At 43.8% G+C, this 25065-nt stretch overlaps 1 protein-coding gene across 2 annotated transcripts in view; it reads left to right on the top strand.

The window, feature by feature from the left end:
- Positions 1-25065, top strand: part of PRAG1 (PEAK1 related, kinase-activating pseudokinase 1) — a 48074-nt gene that overhangs the window by 6785 nt on the left and 16224 nt on the right. The window contains exons 3-4 of one of the 2 annotated variants that reach the window (XM_047771915.1): positions 538-2372; positions 20886-21043. In XM_047771915.1, coding sequence (XP_047627871.1) covers positions 538-2372; positions 20886-21043 — 1993 coding nt within the window. Of the gene's footprint in view, positions 1-501; positions 2373-20885; positions 21044-25065 lie in introns of both variants that reach the window. The other variant, XM_047771916.1, reaches the window with a different exon arrangement.

Here is a 25065-nt window from a genome sequence, read left to right as displayed (position 1 = left end):
TGTTCTTTGTTAGTGTTTTTCCCCTTACCTCCCAGACATGGGTGGTAAGTGCAGTGGAAGACCAGTGGCTCCCTGAGGGCTACAGCAATGATGAGAAGGCTGTGGTGGATTTTCTGTTGTGGTTCAGCTGTAATATAACTGACTAGTATCCATGAGGACTCCGGGTTCCATCCCTGGCCTTGCTCAGTGGGTTGAGGATCCGGCGTTGCCGTGAGCTGTGGTATAGCTCACAGACATAGCTTGGATCCTGTATTGCTGTGGTTGTGGTGCATGCCTGCAGCTGTAGCTCCGATTAGACCCTTAGCCTGGTAACTTCCATATGCCGTGGGTACAGCCCTAAAAAGTAAAAAACAAAAAACACAAAACATGAAGATGAGAAGGCTGTGGAGAGATCAGAGGGTAGGTGTGCTGCCCCTCTGCTTCACAGCAGCTCGGAAGACAGTTTACAATGTCATGGCCTTGCCCTCTCACTTACTCTCTCTTCCTTTTTTCTCTGACAAGGTCTAATGTAAGTCTTTTAACCTTGGGGCTGTGTAGGTCATCTGGAGACGAGCCCCCGGCAAGCTCCCCCTCCCGAAGCAGGAAGATGTGCCACTAGTTTACCTGGGCAGCTTCCGAGGTGTCCAGAAGTCTGCTGGGTCCTCCACCCCTGCAGACAGCCAGCCTTGCTGCCCCCCTGCCTGTGCCATGGTCGGCCTACACAGCATAGAGCCCCGGGGGGAACGGAGTGCCTCCTTCCACCCGCTGAGCTTCCCAGATGAGAAGCTTGGACAAGAGGATAAACCCACGATTCCCTACCAAGAGCTGACCTCCACTCAGGAGAGCTTCCGCCAGAAACTTGCTGCCTTTGCTGGGATGACATCTGGCTGCCACAAGGGCTCCGGGTCCTACCCTTCTCCCCAACCCCTGCAGGAGTCCCTGCCCTCGGAGGATGACAGCGATCAAAGGTGCTCACCCTCAGGGGACAGCGAAGGGGGAGAATATTGCTCCATCCTGGAGTGTTGCCCCGGGAGCCCAGGAGTAGAGGATACCTCACAGGCGGAGGGCTCCCGACACAGACATGGCGGCAGGGACTGCTTACCAGCGTGCTGGGAGCAGGGCGTGTGTGCGAGGCCAACCCAGGAGGAGAAGCGGGCTTTGAGCTTCCCTAGGGAGTGCTGCAGCCAGGGCCTGGCAGAGAACCCGCCCCGTCTGGGCTCCAAAAAGCAGTCCCTCACCTCAGAGGCTGCCAGCTCTTCGGATGGTCTCTCCTGTGGGAGTGTCAGCAGCCGTGCCAGCAGCCCCTTGAGCCCCCACGTCGAGAGTGATTACTGCTCCCTTATGAAGGAACCTGGGTCTGGGAAGCAGCAGGACCCTGGCTGCCACAGGGTGGCCTCTAGCAGGTGCCTTGGGCTGACTGTGGAGCCCCAGCCCCCAGCCCCCTCCAGGGAGGCTGCACAGCCTGAACCCATCTATGCTGAGAGCACCAAGAGGAAGAAAGCTGTTTCAATGCCTTCCAGGCCACAGGCCAAGGCAGAACAGGCAGCAGCTGCCCAGGGCCAGGGCCAGGGCCAGGTGCGGACAGCAAATACCTGGGCTCAGAAAACAGCCTCTGGCCGGGGCCAGGACAAGGAAGGCTCAGATATGGCCCCCCAGGTGGCAGCCACCATCACAGTCATGGCAGCCCACCCAGAAGAGGACCACCGGACAATCTACCTGAGCAGCCCAGACTCCTCAGTGGGGGTACAGTGGCCACGTGGGCCCCCGAGCCAGACCCCTGAGGCAGGAGAAGAGAGCCCTTCAGCAGGTCAGGGGCTTAGCTCCAGGGAGAGCCACCATCTTGGTGCCAGTGAGAACACGCCCAAAGGGAGACCTGCCATCCCCCCTAAGCTGTCCAGGAGCAGCCCTGGAGGGTCTCCGGTGTCCCCCTCTGCCTCCCCACTGTCCGACCTCAGCGAAGGGAACTCCAGTGTCCCTGGGCCCCAGCGTCCATCCAGGGGCCCTGCTGACCCCACTTCTTCCTGCCAGGCCAACAGTGTCCCCACCAGTGACTCTGTCAGAGGCCCCCCATCTGGCACCACCACATCAGCCTTGGACCAGAGGCGGCCCCGGTACCAGACCGGGGCCTGGAGTCGCCAGTGCCGGATAGAGGAAGAGGAGGAGGTGGAGCAGGACTTGCCGAGCCAAAGCTGGGGAAGAGAGGTGGAAAATGGCCCCACGGACCCCTCCAACTCCTCCACCTTGCACCACCTTCGCCCCATAGATGGCACCTCTGGGCAGAACAACAAAGCTGGGACCGGGATGAGCAAATCAGCCTCATTTGCCTTTGAGTTCCCCAAGGACAGAAGTGGGATTGAGACATTCTCACCTCCCCCGCCACCTCCTAAATCACGGTGAGTACGATTGTGTGTGTGCATGACAGGGGTTCATCTGGCAGAACAGAGGGCTCTTCCAGACACCTTGGTCTTTGCTGCCTCTCTGAACGGCATTGGGCCTGGGCTCAGGGTTCTAACTCCAGGCACCAGTGTCAGCCCAAAGGCCCTCATGCCTTCATGTAAATTTCTGCCACTTGGTGCTGGGCACACAAACCTACCAGCAGTGTCCTGCTTGGGACTGGCTGTTTGGAAGGCATCTTTCCAAGAAGCACTGACAAGCGGTCCCTCTTTCCTGGTGCCCATCCTCTTTTCATCTGGTGCCCTTTTTCTTCCCATCCCTCTGAAGTGTCTTCAGCAGGCTTTCCCCCCCACCCCCCAAATCCTGAAATTCTCCATTTATTTAAACCTGCAACAGAAGGCTACAGGAGGCTATGCTGCAGAATCACAAGAGGCAAAGAGATGGGGAGGCAGAGGAGCAATGCCACTGTGCTCCATAAATTGTGACCTTGGTGGTGATTAGGCCTCAGGGCCAAACACAGAATAGTAGGAGGTGCTGCACATGGTTCAGGGCCCTCAGATGTGGGTTTTTAAAGGGGAAAAAAACATATATAGTTTCATGTTAGCATGCTGAAACTCACAGCTTTCTTCACTGCTTTATTGCTCTCTCTCCTGCCGGTTTAAAGTCCCTCTCAAAGGCCCAAGAAAAATAAATGCGTTTTTAAAGGTATTGAGTTGTATGTGGAATTTAAATTCTGGGATGAAAAAAAGTCCCTTTATTAAAGCAAAATTGATTCCTATCCGGGAAAAGGACAGCCTGCTGTTTTTCAAAAGATGACAGCCTTTCAGAAAAGATTTTCACGAATGGTGTCATTGCTAGAGGTTCTGTTTCAGCTCATGTGTCTCCAGGCTGATGTCAGAAGCAGGGAATTGATCACAGGGAGAAACAGCTGTGGCACTTGACTTTGCACATCAAGGTGTCTCAGGCTGTGATGCATTCTAACATGGGCATTTTTGGGGACCACTACATTGTTCTGGTATTGGATTGGCCACCTGCCATGCAGAGTTGACCACCACTCTCCAGATCCTTCGGTGCTTGCAGCATCTGTGGCTACAGTTTTCAGTCCCTGAATGAATGAGGGGTTCTCAGCTAAGAAGAGCTCCCATTTATATGGCACTTACTATGGGCCAGGCACGGAGCTAATGGACTTAGATATATGAACTCATTTGATGCTCAGAATAATCCTAGGATGTGGGAATTCTCTTCCCCAATTTAAAGATGACAAAATGGAGATAGAAAGAGCTGAAGTCGGAGTTCCCATCGTGGCGCAGTGGTTAACGAATCCGACTAGGAACCATGAGGTTGTGGGTTCGGTCCCTGCCCTTGCTCAGTGGGTTAAGGATCCTGCATTGCCGTGAGCTGTGGTGTAGGTTGCAGATGTAGCTCGGATCCCGCGTAGGCTGGTGGCTACAGCTCCGATTAGACCCCTAGCCTGGGAACCTCCATATGCTGTGGGAGCGGCCCAAGAAATAGCAAAAAGACAAAAAAAAAAAAAAGAAAGAAAGAGCTGAAGTAACCTGCCAAGGTCACACAGCTGTACCTGGCAGTCTGCCTCTGATGTCTGTGCTTCCAAACACCTAGGGCGCATCAAGACATAGGGAGTGTGAGCTGGGCACATGAGTAAAACGTGGCCATTGTATCTGTCTGCCTCAGGCCTGGGAAGGTTGGTAAGAAGCATAGGGTTTGGAGGCAGAAAATTAAGTTCATGCTGTGTGTCTTTCCTACAGATTGAGTGATCTTGAGCAAGCCATGCACTATGACCAAGCCTCAAAGTTATTTTCCAAAACAGGCTAATAATAACAATACATTTATAGTACCCTGTTGTCGAAAGGCTCAAATGAGATGAACAGAATCCAATGCAGAGATTAGTTATGAAGGCAGAAGCGACCCCAAGCTGTTGATTATGGCAGGGACAACCACATCCTTATAGGAACCGGTCTAGCCCGATCCCAGGAACTCCACCTGAGCCTTGGAAAAGGAACAAGAACTTTTTTGTGTAAGAATCGGAGGGTTTGGAGAAACCCCAGTTACCATAGCAGTGTGACTCAGGTAGAATCTTTGTTAGCCTCTGGGTTGTGATCAGAGTTTTGGGGGCCAGTTTATTATGACAAGATCATTAAATTATACACATCTCAAACCAGGTGGGAATCTCAGAGGTTCTGGGTTCCAGCTCTTAACGACAACAAAAATTTTTTTTATGTTCAGAACTTTTGGGAGAAAAGTCTAAAATAAAATTAACAAGTGTGAGGGCACACAGAAAAAGAGCATCTGGTACTATTTAAAATAAATCAAACTAGTGTATATATTTATATTCATTTAGGGAAGATTTTTTTCAAGCATAACCAACATTACCTTTTGAAGCATCACATCTCTCCTGTGAAGAGATGACAGGGCAGGCTCAGGACCATAAACTGAGTTTTAATTCTGGAACTCTGTACTGCATGTACTGAATTCCTCTGAGGAATTCACAGCCTTCAAACCTACCATGTCATGGTGATGGCAAATCAGAGTATTGATGAGAATACTCACAGTTGACTCAGTACCAATACCAGAACCATGCTGGTAACCATGGCAGGCTGATGTCAGTTTTCCAAGATGGAAAAAAGTTGAAGGTCTTTGAGCACTGTCCAAGTTTAACTGAATTTCTTCCCTTGGACCATCTGTTAAATGGTCTGTTTCAAAGGATCAGCCTCACCTGTGAACCAAGATAACGGCTTTCATGATGTGTATTATGTACACTCTCAACTCTTGAAAGAGGGCTATTCCATGCAGGGTAGAGTTACTTTTTACTAACACTTCCTTAAACAGATCCATCTGCTTTCTTGGGGCATTATGGAGGAACAAAGGATCATTTTCTGGCTTTCTTATGGTCCTGTTTCACAAAACTAACTGACCTGGAGGGGGGAAAAAATAGATTTCAAGAGTGACTTGGCTTTCCTATGGTCTTGTTTTGAATGTTTGGCAGTACCTTGTCTGCCTGTGAGATATTGTCTTCTATAAATTCCCATTAGGGTTCCTGAGAAAACTCTTGTTGTAATGCCAGGTAGTACAAAGGCTCTCAATACTCATTTAATGCCTGAAATCCATTTAGAGGTGTTTAGGTACATGTTCAGTCCCACCGCATCAGGTAAGGCGGTCTGGGTCCTTTTTTAACTGGGGCCGCCAAGGCAACCTCTTGTCTGTACAAGCTCACACCTCCTTAGACTGGCTGACCCCACCAAGTCTCTAGGTCACTCCTGCTCCAGTTGAAAGCAGAGTTAGAAGGTGAGGATCAACAAATACTTCTTGTTAGGAAATGAAAACCTGCAGGGAAGAGGTGTGGACTTCTTAGTTTACATGTCACATTCAAGACTTAAGGCAGTTTAATGAGAGCAGCCAGTGCCTGGGGGAATAATTAAGATGTGAAGAAATCAAATTTATTTCTACCTTTTATTTCCTTGCAGATGCAAAGCTGGTTTTAAATGGTGTATGGCTTTTGAGTGACAAGGTCAGTTGAGGGAAAATCATCTGATTAGTGCAGAACAAGCCTTTCATAAAGAAACCCCAAATTAAGCTGATAGCCCTGAACTCAGAGGTGGAATTAGAGGACAACAGGTAAATGAGATATAAGACAGGTTTCTATGGTTTTAGTGTCCAAATGGTCTAGCCCCAGGTGAGACTAATCAAAAGAAAGAACAGTTTCCCCAAGAAAGTGAGGGATGACTTTGTTTTAAAGACTTCCCTCTTGTTTATTATAATTTTAACCCATTTCTTAACTAAGTTCCTCTGTCTTCTATAGGGATTCTGGGAAGCAGAGGCTGAGTCTGTCCTGGGGTTTTTTGTTCAGTCTTGATTCCTCTCCCTCCCTCCCACATCATTCTTAGCAGACAGGTGGTGACGGACGGTGTAAGAGACAGAGGTCTTTTTCATCCACAGAAGTGGCCACATTGCCAGCCAAAGGAACTGAAATGACTTCTCGGTAACCAAACGGCCTCTGAATAACATGCTCTCTTAGCATCACCTCAGGATGGGAGTAGAATGAGTGAGATGGGTCATGGTCTCTAGACCCCATATCCAATCTGATTAATCCTCCAAATGCTTTTATTCTTGAGAAGCTTTCTACTGTAGTGGATTGCAGTGAGATGGCAACAATTTACTAGGAAATCCCATAGTCTTCGAGTCTAATGAGCTTTTCTGGGTGGCATTTTGAAAATTGCAGTGTGTATTACAAAGCACTATCTGTGTTTCAAGAGGTCTCTGTGTTCAGCCTTTGTGACAAAACTGAAGTAAGTCAGCTGAAGGTGGAGTGGGTCCAGGGGAGACTGGAATACTGGGCATACTTCAGGGGCAAAATTGCCCTTCCCCCACCACACACATATACACAATTTGGCAAACAGAACAAAGCACGTGTATCAACAATGCAAGTTTATATTCTGCTCCATGCCAGGGGTAAATTAATAATTGTCCTCTTCCCATGAGTTTATGCATAGAACCTAACACGGGACATCTAGTGATGCCGAAGCAGGGAGAATTAACACTGATTCATATCTTCCTAGTCTGTAATTTAAAAAAAAAAAAAATCACTGAATAGAACAGTAGTATATATATATATATAAGATATTTATGACAGTCTCTCCATTTTTGAGCAGGCATCCATGCTGAAGCCTAAGGAGCAGAGATTCTTTAATTCATCTACGAATTGCCTACTTTCTATTACACTCTGTTCAAGGTACTAAAAAGACAGTGACTGGTGTTCTGTCCCTTAAAGCACTGAGAGTTGAGTTGGTAGAAATTAAATCAGCAGATGTGCAAAATGACCACCAAAGGCTCACTTCTGTTTTGATTGCCTTTGATGAGACTGGATATCATCACATCTGGATTCTCACCAAGTTCTCTCTTATGTTCCATAAGGCCAAGATAAGCTCAGCTAGGCGTGCACAAGTAGTGAAAGAATAGTCCTGCCTTTAAGGTCTTTTGACCTGATAAAAGATCAAACTCAGTACAGGCATATAGATTACCTTTTTTTTTTTTTTCCCCCAAAGCCAGATGCCCCTTGAAGGTAAAAGGCATGCTCAGCCATCTGTAAATCCAAAATATCCTGTTTGATGCCTGGCACATAGAGATGCTCAAGAAATATTTATTCACTAGGCAGTGGTAGGCAGAGGCCATACCCTGCTTATTTCAGTTTCTCCAGAAACACCTTACTTCTATGCTGCACATGAAGAAATATTGAGAAAGAAACAGGTAGCATCTTTAAACAGTTATATCAAGTTATCTTTCTTATATCCAGGTTTTGGATTGCCCCAGTACTCTGTTCTTGCCTCTGTTTTGGTGGTTAACACCATATGTCTTGCATTAAATCAGATTCATATTTGTAAGCTCTTAAGCTTGTAAAGTCTTGGGAGTACAGGAGCATATTTCATACATTTTTCTTTGGCTTTCCCATAAGATACCTTGGGACATAGTAGGTATTCAATAAATGATTATTGAATTAGCAAAAAGAGAAAAAAAAAAGCTAGAGGGAACTACAGATGTTGGCCTTATTTCTCACTGGACACCCCATTATAATTCTGTAGCCAGCCTTGTTCAATAGAACATTGTCACTTTGAGTTAAAGAAACTGAAGTTAATAATTATTAATGCTTCAAGGTGGGCAAACACCATGAGAGCACAATGCATCCTTTCATGGATTAATTACTCTCCAATGATTGTACTTTTTTTTTTTTTTTTTTTAAGCTGAGCAGGTGTGTGGAGCCCAGCCCTCTCTCGCCACAAGAATGTTCCTTTCAGGCAGTAATCACCTAGAGAGTTTTTTTTTTCCCCACCCATGAATTGCAAGGAATTTGAGGGTGTGGTTTCATTTCTCTGAGAATAGGTTTTCTCTGCTTTCCTAGGTGGGTTGGGAAACACAAGCATGGGTCCTGTGATCAAACTCCCTCTGACCATCAAGTGATCAGAAACTCTTTGTTCCTAGAATAGCCAGTCTACCTTTGGGGTGTGGAACTCACCAGTTGGTGGGAACTTTTCTCTATTTGTAGCACAAGAAATTTGTTGTTGTTTGGTGATCGTTGATGTGCTCGTGAAAAGACTTGCATTTTTCTTTGTCTGAATAGATAGACCAACTATACAGAATCCTTAGCAGCCATTTTTGCAGCCAATAATTGTTAGAGTTTTAAGATCAGAGTCTTCATCCTCTATGCTAAGGTCACTCATTATTTCTTTCTGTTGGCATGTGGGCAGAACCCTAAAAAATGTTGGCTGTTAACAGTGTTTGCGCTGTCCCCAAACAGCTCTGTAAAATCCCCTGCTTCCATTCGCTTTTGTCTGGTGCCCTGAAGAGTTTATCGTCTGTGCTTTTCTAATAGGCAGACTTACACAAGCACTCTTTGTTGAGAGAAAAGGGGAACTTCTAGATTAAAGCCTATTTTTAAAGTCCTTCCCCTTTTGGAGTTCCTGTCGTGGCTCAGTGGTTAATGAATCTGACTAGGAACCGTGAGGTTGTGGGTTCAATCCCTGGCCTTGCTCAGTGGGTTAAGGATCTGGCGTTGTCGTGAGCTGTGGTGTAGGTTGCAGACGTGGCTCAGATCCTGTGTTTGCTGTGGCTCTGGTGTAGGCTGGTGGCTACAGCTCCAATCGACCCCTAGCCTGGGAACCTCCACATGCCGCGGGAGCGGCCCAAGAAATGGCAAAAAGAAAAAAAAAAAAAGTCCTTCCCCTTTTACTCAGATATGTTACTCTTCAGTTAATTTTAGTATCTATCACTATTAAGTGATCCCCCTGACTTCCTGGCAGTTTGGTTTTTAGCCTTTTTATACCCATTTTAAGCGTGTGTTACAAAAAATTTTTTCCTAAAGTTTAAAACTTGTCTTTTAGGGTAGTTAGTGTTTCCACCATATGTCCCTGACTTGTAGAACCCCTCCAGGGGGCTGTTTTCAGGAACTCCATAGGCAGTCAAAATAAATGAAAATTCAACTATCTTGGACAAAGACAAGAATAGTTGAGATAAAATGGTGTATTAATTAGTAATAAGACTTGAAGATCAGGAAGAAAACGAAGAAGAGTCTTTGGAATTTTAAAATCAGAGAGTTCCCATTGTGGCTCAGTGGAAACAAACCCAGCTAGGATCCATGAGGATGCCAGTTCAATCCCTGGCCCTGCTCAGTGGGTTAAGGATCTTGTGTTGCTATGGCTGTGGCATAGGCCAGTGGCTATAGCTCCCATTCGACCCCTAGCCTGGAAATTTCCATAAGCCAAGGGTGCGGCCCTGAAAAAAAGAAAAAAAAAAGAAAATTCAACAAGAGGACAGTATCTACCTCCTCAGGAGAAAGCAGAAGAAAACCAGGACAGGAATATTCAATGATCTATTATATCTACTTGGTGGCCTCCCTTCGAATTCTCTCAAAATGCCTCTTCTATATTCCTGTTCTTTCCAAAACTTGATTCTGCTTCTTAGCCTACCTTAGTGCTTGTCTATGCTTCTTATAAAAGGAGAGGAAAAAAAAAAGGAGTTCCCTTGTGGTGCAGCAGGTTAAGGATCCAGCTTTGTCACTGCTATGGCTCAGGTTTGATCCCTGGCCTGGGGACTTCCACATGCCTCAGATGCAGCCCCTCCCCCCTAAAAAAATCAAGAAAAGTGATGAATGTTTGAAATAGCTGCTTTGGAGAATAGGAGGTTAAGTGAAAGGATGGCCAAGGAACCCCAAGAGCTAGCCGAAGTCAGGAAGCATAAATTAATTGTGGTCCCATATGCATGGTTGTGTGCTTTCCTAGAGAAGCACTAGGTGACCTAAGCGCAAAAGTGAGGATGGAAAAGGTTTGGAGTTACCAGTGTGATAAGGTGATTTGTAATAAGAAATACATATTTGGTCTTCATCCCCATTTCTGGCACAGAGCTCTTAAAACCCTTGGAATTTCCTAAGTGCTGAGAGCCATAAAGGTGTCTTTTATTATGTTAATGAGGTTATTTTGAACCCCACTGGAGGTTGAAGCAGTTGCCAAAGGAACCACCCAGAGTTGGTATTTCAGCAAGCTGGTATTTCAGTCCTACCCCTACCCCTACCTCCAGGGAGGGGAAAGGGGCTGGAGGGTGAATCAGTTTCCAAAGGCCAGTGGTTTCAAAGATTTCATCAGTCATGCATATGTAATAAAGCCTTCATAAAAGCCCGAAAAGACAGGGTTCTGAGACCTTCCAAGTTGGTGAAGGAAGCCCCCCCCCGCCCCGCCCCTCCTTTCCCCATATGTTGTTCTAGGCATCTCTTCTGTCTGGCTCTTCCTGAATTATATCCTTTTAAGTAAAATGCTTCTCTCAGTTCTGTGAGCTGCTCTAGCAAATTAATCAAATACAAAAAAGGAAATGTCGGAACCTCCAACCTGAAGTCTGCAACAAAGGGCAGTCTTGTGGGACTAAGCCCTTAACCTCTGGATAGATAGTGTCAGGATTGAATTGAATGGTAGAATACTCAGCCGGTGTCTGAGAACTGATGGTATGGAGAACATACCACCCCATGTTGGAATTGGGTGACCAGAACCCTTACCTAGGGTGGGGAGGGTTCAGCTAGGGCTGAGAACAGAAGAGGCAGCTGTTGGGGAGCAGGTAAGAGGGTGCTAAAGCAACGACCTGGGAGTGAGGAAGGAACCTTATCCAGCAACAGTCTGGACCAGAATGAAGAGTAGAGAGATAGATCATTCTAGAAGCTTAGTTACAAATATCCTAAAACTTCCCAGTTGGGAGGGTAGGAATGAAATCTGATAAGTACACTCACAGATTTCTTAAGCCCAATAGCTGGGTTCAAGAGCTGGGTCAACAAAGTAGACTTGAAGCATTTGCTGAATCAAGAGAAGAGGGAGAGATCATTCTGAAAGCAATGTTGCCAAAACCAGTAGTCTAGAAACAAAAAGATCCAGGCCAGGCATAGATCATTGTGGTGGATGGATTCCAACAGGAATAGGTCAGGACTCAGTGATTCCCAGGTTGGTGAATAACAGCTCACTACTATTGAAGTTTAGCCCATTACCGGAGTCCTCCATGTACTGGGGGTAGGAAGATGGTGTAAAGGGCGAAGGAGTCATGGGAGCTTCTCGTCTTACGGAGAGGAGGTAGGCTAATATAATAAAAGCAGTTCTTGTGTTTCTAAATTTTCATGTGATGGAGCTAAGCTACTTTGTCCTCTGAAGGGTGCCAGCCCCTGAATCTGGGGCCACACAGCAAATTATCAAGCTCTTAAATATGTCGATTCAAACTGAGGTTGTGTTGATGGACAAATCAACTTTTCCTAGCTATGTTAGAATAATGCACATCCTCAGAGAATCATCCCAGTGAACTTTCTCCTTTTTGGTCTCCTCAAAGTAACATAGTAAAATTAGAGGTACCAAGAGAGTCAAGTCTCAAGTCCATCTGTTTTCTGCATCTGTCCAGGTAGAAGAAAGAATTGCTGGAGTTCCCGTCGTGGCTCAGTGGTTAACGAATCCGACTAGAACCATGAGGTTTTGAGTTCCATCCCTGGCCTTGCTCGGTGGGTTAAGGATCCGGCATTGCCCTGAGCTGTGGTGTAGTTTGCAGACACAGCTCAAATCCCGTGTTGCTGTGGCTCTGGCGTTGCTGCGGCTACAGCTCCAATTTGACCCCTAGCCTGGGAACCTCCATATGCTGTGAGTGCAGCCCTAGAAAAGGCAAAAAAAAAAAGAAAAAAGAAAAGAAAAGAAAAAAAGAAGAAAGAATTGCTGGGTTTACTGGGTGCTGCTCAAGTCTTTTCTCCCTCTCTCTCTTGCCCCCATCTACCCATCCATCCATTTTTCTGTATAACCAACACTTTCTATGTACCTGACACTGTTTTTAGAATTTATCAAATATTAATTCATTAGATCTTCCTAACCATCCCATGAGATGAGTAGTGTCGTTATCTGCATTTTAGGGGTGGGAAGCTGAAGCACAGAGATAAGTGTATTTTCATTTTCCTAAGCACCCAGTCAGTAAGCAGCCAGAGTGAAGACCCCAAACCCAGACAGCAGAGCCCTAGTGTTCATGCTCTTAACCACATCAGGTGACTCTGAAATCCATCTTCAAAGCTGTTCAAATGCTTACATTGCTGTTGTTCCCAAAGGCTCCAGAGGGTCCTGCTATACCCTGCTGGCCTATGGGCTGGGCAGCTAGTGGGAAGGGCCCCCCTGTGGATTGTAGTTGTTCAGTCTTTACTTCCATTAGTTATTAGTTACCGTTTCATCTTCTCTTCCCATCTGTCCCTTGCGTGAACAGATGTAAAAGCTTCCTCCTTGATTTCCCAGGCCAGGAGTTGGAGAATTATTGTTCTTAGTGTTGGGATTGAAGATGCAAGTGTAGTGGACGAGGTGACAGGGCCCAGGCCCCGAGCTCTTCTGCACTCTCTTACTTGCTCTCAACACTTGTCTCCCTGTCCTCAGCCTTAGCTGAAACCTCCCCCCACACACCAGGTAGCTTCAGGCACCTGCCCTCCTCACTCTTGCATCAGAACTTCTTTAGGAAAGGACACAGCCCTGCAGACTTGGGGCCACAAATAAGGGACTTTGGTTTTCAGAGACATGAAAGGTCATTTTTAAAAGCCATTTGTATCTCTCAGTGCCAAAGTATGTTTGTATATAGTCAGGGCAAATGTCTGCAAATTTCCATTTGACCAATATAAGTATTTTTTTATCCTTCTCTAAAGTTAACTAGTAATCTAAATGTGTGTGTGTGTGTGTGTGTATGCACACCACTGTCTTTAAAAACAAGCATGACTTTATTCCTATTTTTAAATGGTTTCCACTGAGTGCAAAGTGCATTCATTTTCAGGTTGAACCAAAGGGTTTTTAGCTTGTAGAGCCCCAGCCATCACCAGTGCATTAACTGCAAATGCAAATTAACAAGCCTGCACCATAGGGAACCTAGAGGTCATCTGACCCAAAATGAAACTGATTTCCTATCTTTACACATGCTAATAAATCAGCAGGGAAACCTGCCCCAGAGCAGACTGGATCCATTAGTTCCTTCATTTCATTTGGCACTTAAGACACTTGCAAAATAACTCCCATATCATCTTTTTTTTTTTTTTTTTGTCTTTTTAGGGCCGCACTTGAGGCATATGGAAGTTCCTGGGCTAGGGGTCAAATCAGAGCTACAGCTGCTGGCCGGCCTATACCATAGCCACAGCAACGCCAGATCTGAGCCAAGTCTGCGACCTGTTCCTGGCAATGCTAGATCCTCGACCCACTGAGGGAGGCCAGGGATCTAACCCACATCCTCATGGATACTAGTTGTATTTGTTTCCACTGAGCCACAATGGGAACTCCCTCCCATAGCATCTTCAGCAAAAAGAACTAAAGATAAAAACAATAAAAACCTTTCCAGCTTAATTATCTGCCTTTCTCATCCCATCTCTTGAAAAATTAAAATTTTAACTAAAAGATTATGTAAATTCAGGATATTTGGGTACTGTCGTATTTTTTAGATATGAGAAAGTTTCAGCTATTGAATCCAGCTTTCCTGAGGGCTCAGTGTTGTTTGCTCAGTGTTCTGCCTTTTGCAAGTTTTGCCGGGCAAGTGTAATTCTTTTCTTAAAGGAAACATTTTGTGGAGTTATTGAAACAGAGGCAGATAAACTTAATCAAGAAGTATTTAATAATTACTCTGTGTTCTGGCATGTCCTGCCTATGACACAGCTCCTCAAACAGTTTATAATTGTGGTGGTAACAAGCCTATTTCACATGAAACAGAATAATCTACCCAGGATTATAACCAAATGTTCAGTGATGTGAATCAGACTCAGTTTGGTTTGAGTTCTAGAGGGGACAGACCAGTCAGAGAAGACTGAGATGACTTGGGAAGGGTCTGGAGGTAAGTGATCTTTCTGCTAGGTCTTGCAGATGGAGAAGGTTTGAAGGCGGGAATGTTTCCCTCTGTGCAGAGATGGAGAGGGGACAGGAATGCAGGGTGCTTTGGGAACAATGGGAGTCTAGGCCCATTGGAGCAAAGGATTTATGAGGGCAAGTAGTAGATATTGATTCACCAAAATGGTGATAATTTTTTCCAAACAAAAATAGTAGGCATGTATTCTGATGTATAAATAGTGAGGGGAAAATATTTGAAATCAAGAATGTCAATGAAAATCTAGGGTGTGTGTTTCTGTCATTGTGGGGGACCAGAGCTGATCCAGTCTGGTGGCCAAGGTCAAGAATACTTAGAAGAGGTCTACGTAGGGCTCTTCTGGGTTGGCCATCATTATGTGAGCAGGATTTTGGAAAGATTTGGAGTTAGGTTGATCTGCCTCAAGGCTGCAGATCTTTTCTGAAGATGTGGCTTGTACCTCTATATACTTTTTAGAGGAGTTTGATAATATTTATCTACCAAGCTGTACCTTTATAAAAGCAGGGATGGTGTCACTCCTATGTACTATTGTATCCTCAACACCTGACACAGTGCTTGGCACACAGCAGGCAGTCAATATTTACTTGTTGAGAAACCTGAGAATGATATTCAGAAGAGACAGAATGGGGTATGCATTACAGGTAATACAAGCACAAGATAAATAAAAATGAGGTGCTCTTATTCACCAAGCAAATCCGTTGTTTCGGCTTGAATTATTGAATGATTTTGATTTTAGGATGTGGCTTATATTTAAAAATGAATGGGATGAAACTGAATGTATTTGAGAGGGTATAGGAATTGCTTCTAATGATGGAGCCCAACAGGACAATTGGAGATTGAAAGCTGCAGGTCACGGAGGCAGAGCCGTCCCTGTTTTCCTGTGCTTTTGCAGGAAGTGCATTTTGTAGAAAGTCAGAGAGGAACTGAGGGGAAACGGAGAGCTCTGAGCTGGTGAGTTCACAGCAGGCTGACAAGGCAGTCTTGCGGCTTCTGAGGCTGGCCCTTCACCCTCAAGGCTCCTCCACGGGATCCCAAAGTCGCTGGCCCAGCCTGTCCCCGGGCTCCAGGAGGCAGTGCGGATGATCACAGCGCTACTGGCTGGAGTCCGGGATGGTAAGAGGCTCTCATTCTTTGATTTAGGCACGACATGATTCATTTGCATCTAAGCCAATCTGTTTTCACTTCTTGGTAATTTAAACAAAGTTTATAGAGTTTTCTAACATGTTCATACTTTCAGGTCTTTCCCAAAAGACTAAATTGACCAACCCAAAGACTCAGTAATGTTCTCATATGCCAGGATCTGGAGATCTAGTCTAAAACTGCATGCTGGCATTATATGACTTTTCATATCTTCTGTTCCAGAGGCAAAATGTTCTCAACCAAATGGATATGAACTAAACCAAAGTCAGGGTTGTGAGAATAATAATTTGCCTTGGTCACACTTTAAATTGTGCTGCTGTGTGAGGATTCTAGCAGCTGAGTGAAGTTTGAGATATAGCCCAACACGGGGGTCTGGCATCCGTTAAGGATTTGGGACATTCTGAAAACCCAGGGGGAGTATTTTTAGACTCAGCTTTTTCCTATGAATGAGGAAGTCTTGGCAGATGGCTCTTCCGGCTGGATTATTATTATTATTATTATTATTTTGCAGCTTTCTACCAATACAGTATGGAGAAAACTTGGGCAAGGCTTCTTTCTTTAAGGACAATAGGGGGAAAAGCCATTCAGCAAACACTGGGCAGCTGCATGGCTCAGATCTCTCAGGACGCTGTGCCTCTGGCTCTGTATTTCATGCTGCTCTCCCGTGACTGTGTCTAATCAATGGGGCGGGGGCGGGGGAGAGGCAGGGAAGGAAGTCTGAGCAAGAACAAGTCATTTGTCACCATGCGGAGCAAAGACATCTGTGTGGGCTGCACTCTCGCTGCAGCTGATAAGAGTGTTATTCACCACCCAGAGAGGAAAGACTAGAGTGTGTGGTTTTGGCCCCATGAAGCCACTTCCTTAAACCCGTGACATCAGATTTTATCTTATAGATGGTTTGCACCGGGTTTATGAAAGGCAAATCAAACTATCATTAATGAGGGAAAAGGGCTTTTAAATAAAATAAGTATAATCTCCTTATGCCTTGCTGAGTGCATTTGGATTGTCACTTGGCCTTGCATCTGACAGAACAATCCATTAGGGCTCAGAAACGTCACCTTTGGAATATTAAGTCTTTTGCAGGGATTCTTAAGAATCTTGCATACACAAACTGGAGACACAAAAACAACATGATTGTCAGTCTCTGCTTTGATGGCCAGCTTCCCCTTTCATTTTCAAATCTGATGTGATTTTGTTTCTTTGCTAATTAAAGTAGCAATCCTCTAAGAGAGCAGATCACCTAGGCTTCTAAGCTGGAAGATATTTGATGTAGTTCACATGAGAGATTAAAGAGAAAGGGTCACCCCTTTCCACCTTATTTACAACTGAGCATCCCAGTTACCTACTGGCCTTGAATTACTTAGTGGGATCCTGGGCTTCTTAAACTTTTTTGATAGAGAAACAGTAGTAATATCCCCAGAAGCCATGAAAAAAAGAAAGTTCCACTTATGGCTTGGATATAAAGATTTACCAAGATCTACTACATTTGGAGGCTCCCCACTTAGACACACACACACACAAATAATTTATCCTGCAGCCACAGAAATAGTCTGATTTTGTCTGCATTCACTTGATGGATCTTCAAAGCTATGAATTCTCATAGTGACTAGATGCAGAAGAATTAACCCTCAAAGTCTCAGAAGATTTGCTTGTTAGGACTGAGAAATAACTCTTTCCATTCATGAAGCTATTCTGCAATGGAACCAATCCTCATGGAGCCTGCCTGTCCCCCTGTGGGGCCTGATGGAGGAAGCTCCCTGGGTCAACCCTGTGTTTCTCGCCTTTCAGAGACTCAGCAACAGGTCACCAGGAGTGGCCATCCCTGGACTCATTCGGGCCCTAGTTATTTTCTTTCCTTCTAGAAATGTTCATTTTCAGTTTATCAAGTAGTTCAAGTGTACAGTGAAATTCAAAGAATAACTCTCTTTCACGTGTTCCCCTAAGATTTTTCAAGAATTCTTTTATATTTTTTATTTTATTTTTTATTTTTATTTATTTATTTATTTATTTTGGTCTTTTTCTAGGGCCGCACCCACGGCATATGGAGGTTCCCAGGCTAGGGGTCTAATCGGAGCTGTAGCCACCGGCCTTCACCACAGCCACAGCAACTCAGGTTCCAAGCCTCATCTGTGACCTATATCACAGCTCACAATAACATCGGATCCTTAACCCACTGGGCAAGGCCAGGAATTGAACCCACAACCCCATGGTTCCTAGTCGGATTCGTTAACCACTGTGCCACAATGGGAACTCCTATTTTATATTTTTTAAAATAAAATATTCCAGGTACACTGGAAGATCCCTGCCTATACAGTTTCTGTTTCAATTTTCTATTAGTACCCAGAATCATCACTATCTTGAAGCTGATGAGTATCATTTCTATTTTATCACATATATGTAATATATAAAAATACATTGCAATACATAGCATTATGTGTTTTAAAAATGCTTATAAAAGGTATCACACTTTACTTGGGCCTTTGTGAGCTACTATTAATATTCAGCATCATTTTCATACTGGTACATTAGAATAAAGTTCATTTATTTTTGAATGCTGTATCCATTATAAGATTATGCCACAGTTTATACATTCCTTTGTTGATGGACTTTGGTCCATTCATGAGTTTGTTTTTGCTGCTAATAACACTGTGAACAGCCTTGTCCATGTATGAGCTTCCCATATCTGCACCACATAGTACGGTAGCCACTAGCTAAAATGTGGTGAGCCTAAATTGCAACGTGCTGTAAATGTAAAATACATGCCAGATTTTGAAGACTTAGAATGAAAAATACATATATAAAGTATCTCCTTAATAATTATTTATATTTATTGCATGTTGAAATGACAGTATTTTATTTTGTGAGATAAAATATATTATTAAAATTAACTTCACCTGTAATTTGATGCTAAAAATTTTAATTATATATGTGTGTGTGTGTGACTTGCATTATATTTCTATTGAATGAGGCTGTTCTAGATTTGCATTATATTTCTGTTGAATGAGGCTGTTCTAGATTAGGAATCAGTAATCTATCATCCACAGGCCAGCCATCTGTGCTTGTAAATGAAGTTTTATTATAAAACATGCCCATTTGGAGTTCCCATCGTGGCACAATGGAAGTGTATCCGACTAGGAGCCATGAGGTTGTGGGTTTGATCCCTGGCCTCATTCAGTGGGTTAAGGATCCAGCGTTGCGGTGAGCCGTGGTGTAGTTGGCAGACGAAGCTCGGATCTGGCATGGCTGGCTGTGTTATAGGCCTGCAACTACAGCTGCAATTCAACCCCTAGCTAAAACAAGAAAACATGCCCATTTGTTTACATACAGTCTATATCTGCTCTCCTGCCACAACAGCAGAGTTGATAGTTGCAGCAGAAATTATGTGATCCACAAGTCTAAGATATTTACCATCTAGCCCTTTATGGAAAAGTTTCAATCCCTATTCCAGAGCAATACTTTCTAACCATTTTTTGAACTAAGATCCACAAAATAAGTATTTAATATCGTGATCTAACACACATACAAAATTCATACAAATCTGATACAAAAGATTCAAAAGTTCCACAAGTCCTTACTATATATTTTCATATTTTTTCTAGTATGTTCAATTTTGTTAAACTGCTAGTCAGTAAACTGCACTGACTCACTAAATTGACTGAGCTATTCATTTACTCCTAGTTATTTGAATATCATTGTTCCCTCTTTGCATCTGGCACCTGAGAATTTTTCTTGCTTTTGATGCTTCACCATTATACTAAATAATCGTGTGTGTGTATACTCATGCATACACACATTTAGGTGTTTTTTAGTTTTATCTTTTTATATACTTTTCATTGAGTGTTTTTCTTTTTTTAAATTTTATTTTATTGGGATATAGTTGCTTTACAACGTTGTGTTAGTTTCAGGTGTACCGCAAAGTAATTCACTTATACATGCCAGTGCAGCAGCTATGATGCTGGAATTTCTCCCTTGGCGGTTTTCTGAGCCTGAAGACTAGGAGACTTCAGAGACCACTTTAGGAAGGGCAGCACAGTTGGCTTGCCTTAGATCTGGCTTTTCTCCTAGACTGAGGACTTGTTATTCACGACTTCATATCTTGGCTTCATCTGCCAAAGCCGATGGATCTGATGAGGACACAAATATTGTATGAAACTTTCCATGATTATATTTTGCCAGAGGGTAAAATAAGGATAGTTTACTGTCAGAGCACTTCCTGAAGATTTGATGTCTTCAAGATCCCTACAGTGACATTGAGATACAAAGAATATCATTAGTTGTAACATTACCATCACTGTCACTCTTAGGTGTGACAGCTTTAAAGTGTTTTTTAATGTAGTTTTAAGGGTTGGAGGTGGGGAGAGAGACAAGTTTCTAGGGAAGCAAACTTTCTCTAAACTTTTCTGCTAATGAACAGGGGATTCCAGTGCTTGTGAGAACCAATATAGGGCGAGCAACATTGAACACAAAGAACAATCAATACATTCTTGGCTGTAAGGTCATATGCATTAAATAAGGCAGTTCTGATGCCAAATCAATACTGAGTTGTGTATTTCCTACAGCGGATATTGAGATATAGATCTGCCGTAGTGGGAGCAGGAATGTCATCAGGAAATATCAGTTCAGACAAATCTGGGTTACTACCAACAGGAAAGGTCTGGATTGATTGTGGTCTGTCCCACTGCGTGGGGAAAATGTCAGGTCAGAGTGAATATTCATGCAGTCCTTGGGAAGGGGGAAAGAGAAATCAATAAGCTAAACCCTTTACTTCGTAATGGAACTCTTTTCTCCAAGGCAAGTTCTTTTGTCTTGAACTTGGTATTCCTGTCCTGATGTGTTGGTCATGCTATTTGATGCAACAAAAGATTTCATAGAAAGCCTAAGGGCAGATTCAGTACATCGTTCTGGAATAAGGGTTATATTAACACGGTTCCATCTAAGCATTGCAGTGGAAGTCTGGTTAAAATTGAAATAAAGTTTTCCTTAATTCCAAGGAACAAGCTAGACCCTTTGAAGCTATGTCGAGAGACTACCGGCCATAAAAGAAGTCCCATGTTTTTGGTTCAGATTTGCAATTCACTTATCCTGTGATCTTACAAAACCTACCCAGTCTTTATATATCTCTATACATTGGCTTGCATGATAATGTTTAATTTTCTTTGTAGTGATGTTATGCAAGGTACAAGACATAATATTTTGGCAGGCAGGTCCTGAATATGAAGACAGTTCCTCCTAAATCATGATCTTCATGCTTTTTGGAATGTAATAGACTCACTTCTTAACCACACTTGAGAAATCACCTGCCATTGATACACATAAAGTTTCAGAAGAGCCCCTGTTCTCTCTTCCCCAAATCATTTTTTCAAAACTTCCTGGTGCTGGTCAGGCTTCAAGAGCATAGTAGGTTTATAATCTGTCTGCTGGGTTTTTTTAAATTAGAAACCAATTTAATTACTTTTATCATTTGTTTCTACATTTTCCAGGCACCTTTTAAAAATGAACAAAAGCAGCTCTGATTTGGAGAAAGTGAGCCACGGCTCCGCCGAGAGCCTTAGCCCATCCTTCAGGGGTATCCACATCAGCTTCACCACAGGCTCCACCGACAGCCTGGCCTCAGACTCCAGGACTTGCAGTGACGGAGGTAACAGACTTGACCTTGATGGAGCGGCTTAGATTCTCCTGAGTCTGGAAACCCAGGCTGGGTTTATTGCCTGGATTTGGAAGGGCTGGGCTAGATCTCCCATCTCGGTCCCTCTTTCCCCATGAAATGGACTCTCCCACGGAGCCATTGTCATTTATTCCTTATTGAATTTATGACGCAGTTCCTCACCCCATATCCTACCCCCACCCCCAGTACATGCAGTGCAGCCACGTGGCTATAGGGTGGGAGGAGGCTGAAGTTGAAAGCATATCAGAAGACTCCTGATTCCTTGGGCTATGAGCCATCTCTGCATAGGTCTGCTTTCCATTTCTGTCCTTGGGATTAGTTCACAGCAGATTGTGTGGATGCCAACCATAAGTTCCCCCATGCCCTTGCCCTCTGTCTCTCTCCTTTCATAGGCATGCAACATACTTACTTGGACACACAGCAGGTGTTTACACAAATGTTTGTTGAATTAAAGTATGAAGGCTTCTTTAGACCACCATCTACCCCACTTTCTAGATCAAGCTCTAAGGCATAATATGTGGGTAGGTCCTGATTAGTTGGCCCTCTGTAACCTGAGGGTTCCAGATGCCCAGATTCAAACAATATCCAACTGCTGATGGTTAAATCTGAGTATGTGGAACCCATGGAAACAGAGAGCCGACTATACTGTTATTTTATATAAGGAACTAGAGCATCTGCAGGGGATCCTGGAACCACGGGGTCCAATTTCCCACAGATAAGGAGGGATGATTGTATTCTTAAAAAAGAACTTTTGTTTTTCTGTAGCTGTGATGGGTAGTATTAAAACCTTAACCCTTTAACATTCTTTGTGTCTGTGTCCTCTCCTGCATGTCTCATGGACCTGCCTTAGCATGTTAGGTTTGGACATGTTGTAGCATGACTCTTTTTCTCAGTCCTAAGGAAGTATTTCTTCTCAGTCGGCATTTTTAGAGTAGACAGTTCCACTGTAAATTTAATGTCGCTAACATTTTTGTATCTGAAAGATTAGTGCTGCTAAGACAAAAGCATGTAGGTCAGCCTGTGGTGTGCTCTGATGGGAAACCTCTGATAACTCTGACTTAAAAACAGGAAATAGCTCAGCCGTATTTGGGTGGGATGTGGCAAAATCTCTTTGCAGATTTGCTTGGGTTTCTATCTTTCCCCCCTTTTCCCATTCCATTGTGCAAAAATTCTACCAGGTAGATTATTCCATGGAGAGCTGGGCTGGGCTGGTCAGCTTGTGAACCATTAGACCCTGTGCTGGTCAGCCCTAACCTGCTTTCTTGGGATTGTGAACAGTTCTGAGGGAAGCGTCTTCCATCCACCACCAGCCAGCTAGTATTGGTGAAACTGGACTTAACTGCCCCATCACTTTTCTTCTCAGAACCAGCAAATCATGGTGTTTGCTCCTGGAGCTCTTAGAGTCTAGCTAGGAAGGTAAGGTTAGAGTATCTGACACATAGGTGGATGGGTTAAGGTAGGAAATTGGTCTGCCCAGAACAAGAGTGCTTATGAAAGTTTCCCGGAGACAGGAATCAGTGAGGGCTGATGGAGGCTTCAGGGATGGCTTTTTGAGGAAATAGGACTTCAGCTCTTGTCTTAAGAATGGTTTAAATTGAGGAGGTAGGAGTTCTTACTGTGGCACAACGGAATTGGTTGTGTCTCTACAGCGCCAGGACACAGATTCGTTCTATCCCCAGCCTGGCACAGTGAGTTAAAGGATCTGGTGTAGCAGCAGCTGCAGTGTAGGTCACATCTGTGGCTCGGATCTGATCCCTGGCCCAGGAACTATATATGCCACCGGGTGGGGGAAAAAAAAAATGAGGAGGTAGAGAGAGGAGGAGGGGACTTTGCAAGCTTAGGAAATAGTTCAAGAGGAGAAAAGGCACAGGGTTAGCAGTGCACACAGGGAAAGGATAAGGTCAGCCTGGCACACTTCAGTGCAAGCAAATGAGGGGACAGTGGGACATGAGGTGTTGGGAGGCTGGAGTCTGGATTGTACAAAGCTCTCAAAACCAATTTGTGGAGTTTGGAAATAGGGAGCCACTTGAGTGTTTGTGGGTGCTATGGTGACACCTAATACAGACATTTTCAAACTGAAGTGAATACATTTTCTTGTACACCTGAAACTGAGATAACATTGTAAATCAACTATACTTCAGTTTTTAAAAAAGAATGTATTTTCATTGTTAGTTCTTTATCATGAGCCAGTTATTCAATAGAAATGCACTTCCAAATTTAGATTCCCTCCTAGAGGAAACCAATTTCTATCTGTACCCAGAACCATGCTTTGGAACTGGCAAGAGACCACAGGCATTTTCTCTCTCTCTCTCTCTCTCTCTCTCTCTCTCTCTCTCTCTCTTTCTCCCTTTCCTTTTTTAATGTCTCTGAAATACTGATCTGGAGAATATCCAGAACCAATGATCATGAAATGTGAGAAACCCTTCATTCAGCTGCTTGTCATTAACCAGGGCAGCTCACTTTGGATGTGCTACTGAACAATTAGTTTTCCATCCCATGAATCCTTTCTCGCTTTTACTTTGTAGCTGTATATTTACCCACCATGCCTTTTCTTGCTATTTGGCATCTAGCACTAGAGCTGAGAGAGGGAATCCAAATAGGAGGGTAGGGGAGTTCCCATTATGGCTCAGTGGTAACGAAACAGACTAGGAACCATGAGGGTGCAGGTTGATCCCTGGCCTTGATCAGTGGGCTAAGGATCCAGCATGCCACGAGCTATGGTGTAGGTTGCAGAAGCAACTCGGATCTGGCATTGCTGTGGCTGTGGCATAGGCCAGCAGCTGTAGCTCCAATTTGACCCCTAGCCTGGGAACTTCCATATACCACAGGTGCAGCCCTAAAAAGACAAAAAAAAAAAAAAATAGGAGGGTAGAATTCATTCATAAAAATCATGTAAAATTCTAAAATTAGGTTAAGTCCAAAGATATCATTGGACTATACATTGATTTTGTCAGTAATTCACTAATAAAAATGATGCATTTCATAGACTTTCTGTGTCCTCAGTATAGGCATGCATAAGTGAGTTGAGGACAAAATCATTCTAGGGCCTGTTGTGACAAGTAGTTTGTGTAAACTTCTTGGAAGCTAATGAGGGTTAAACACTTAAGAAACACTTAAGAAGTTAGTTTTCTCCTATTCAGGTTTTGTGGCCCTTCCCCCCAAAAAAAGTTTAAATTTTATAGGAAGAATAAACATACTTGAAAGTTATAACTTTGATGTATTTTAAAAATGAATTGCCTAAACTTTGTTTACAAAATATTTTTGTATCAATGTTGATGTCAGCTCTTTGTGCTTGTATCGAATTTTATACTCTTCTAAGCACATCTGTTATCCCATTTGTCCATGTGGGCAATTCCATTGAACTCGGTGAAAGGAAAAATCCATCTAAGCAATTGTTGGGTTTCTGCTTGGCTTGGGAGGGACAAACTGCATGTGTTAGGACAGACCCACGAATGCTGCCAAGGGGACCGTCATCTGCAGTGAATGGACAAGGATGGGGGCGGGGGGAGGGCGGTGATCATCAGAGCTGGTCATCAGAAGACTCAGTGCTTTAAATGGTTACTTTTAAACATGCAGACCTCATAAGCACATTAAAATTCTTTTACCTTTGATTTAGGACAACATTAAAATTCAGTTTCACATCACGAATGCCAGTCCCTGCAGCACAGATGAGTGCTGTGCCAAACTGAAAATGTGGGCACGAGGGATAGATAAGAGGTCTAAATAACCATACAGTAGTGAATAGAGTTATAAACTCCCAAGAAAATATGTACCAAGGCAATGCTGGTATTCTGATTTTAGTAGCTGGCAAACCATAGACACAGAAAGTTAATTGACAGTACTCAGCTTGTGTTTCTCAATAATAATGCCAAGAAGAGTTTTAAAATACAGACATTGATTCAGTTATTGGTTTGATAGATATTTGTTGAATCCACACCATAGGCTGTGTACAATTTTAGATGTTGAAGATACAGCAATGACAAAAAAAAATGGCC

The sequence above is a fragment of the Phacochoerus africanus genome, chromosome 3 (genome assembly GCF_016906955.1).
Source record: "Phacochoerus africanus isolate WHEZ1 chromosome 3, ROS_Pafr_v1, whole genome shotgun sequence".
NCBI lineage: Eukaryota > Metazoa > Chordata > Mammalia > Artiodactyla > Suidae > Phacochoerus > Phacochoerus africanus.
Note: the sequence above shows the minus strand (reverse complement) of the source record. Positions and strands in the feature narration are given on the sequence as shown.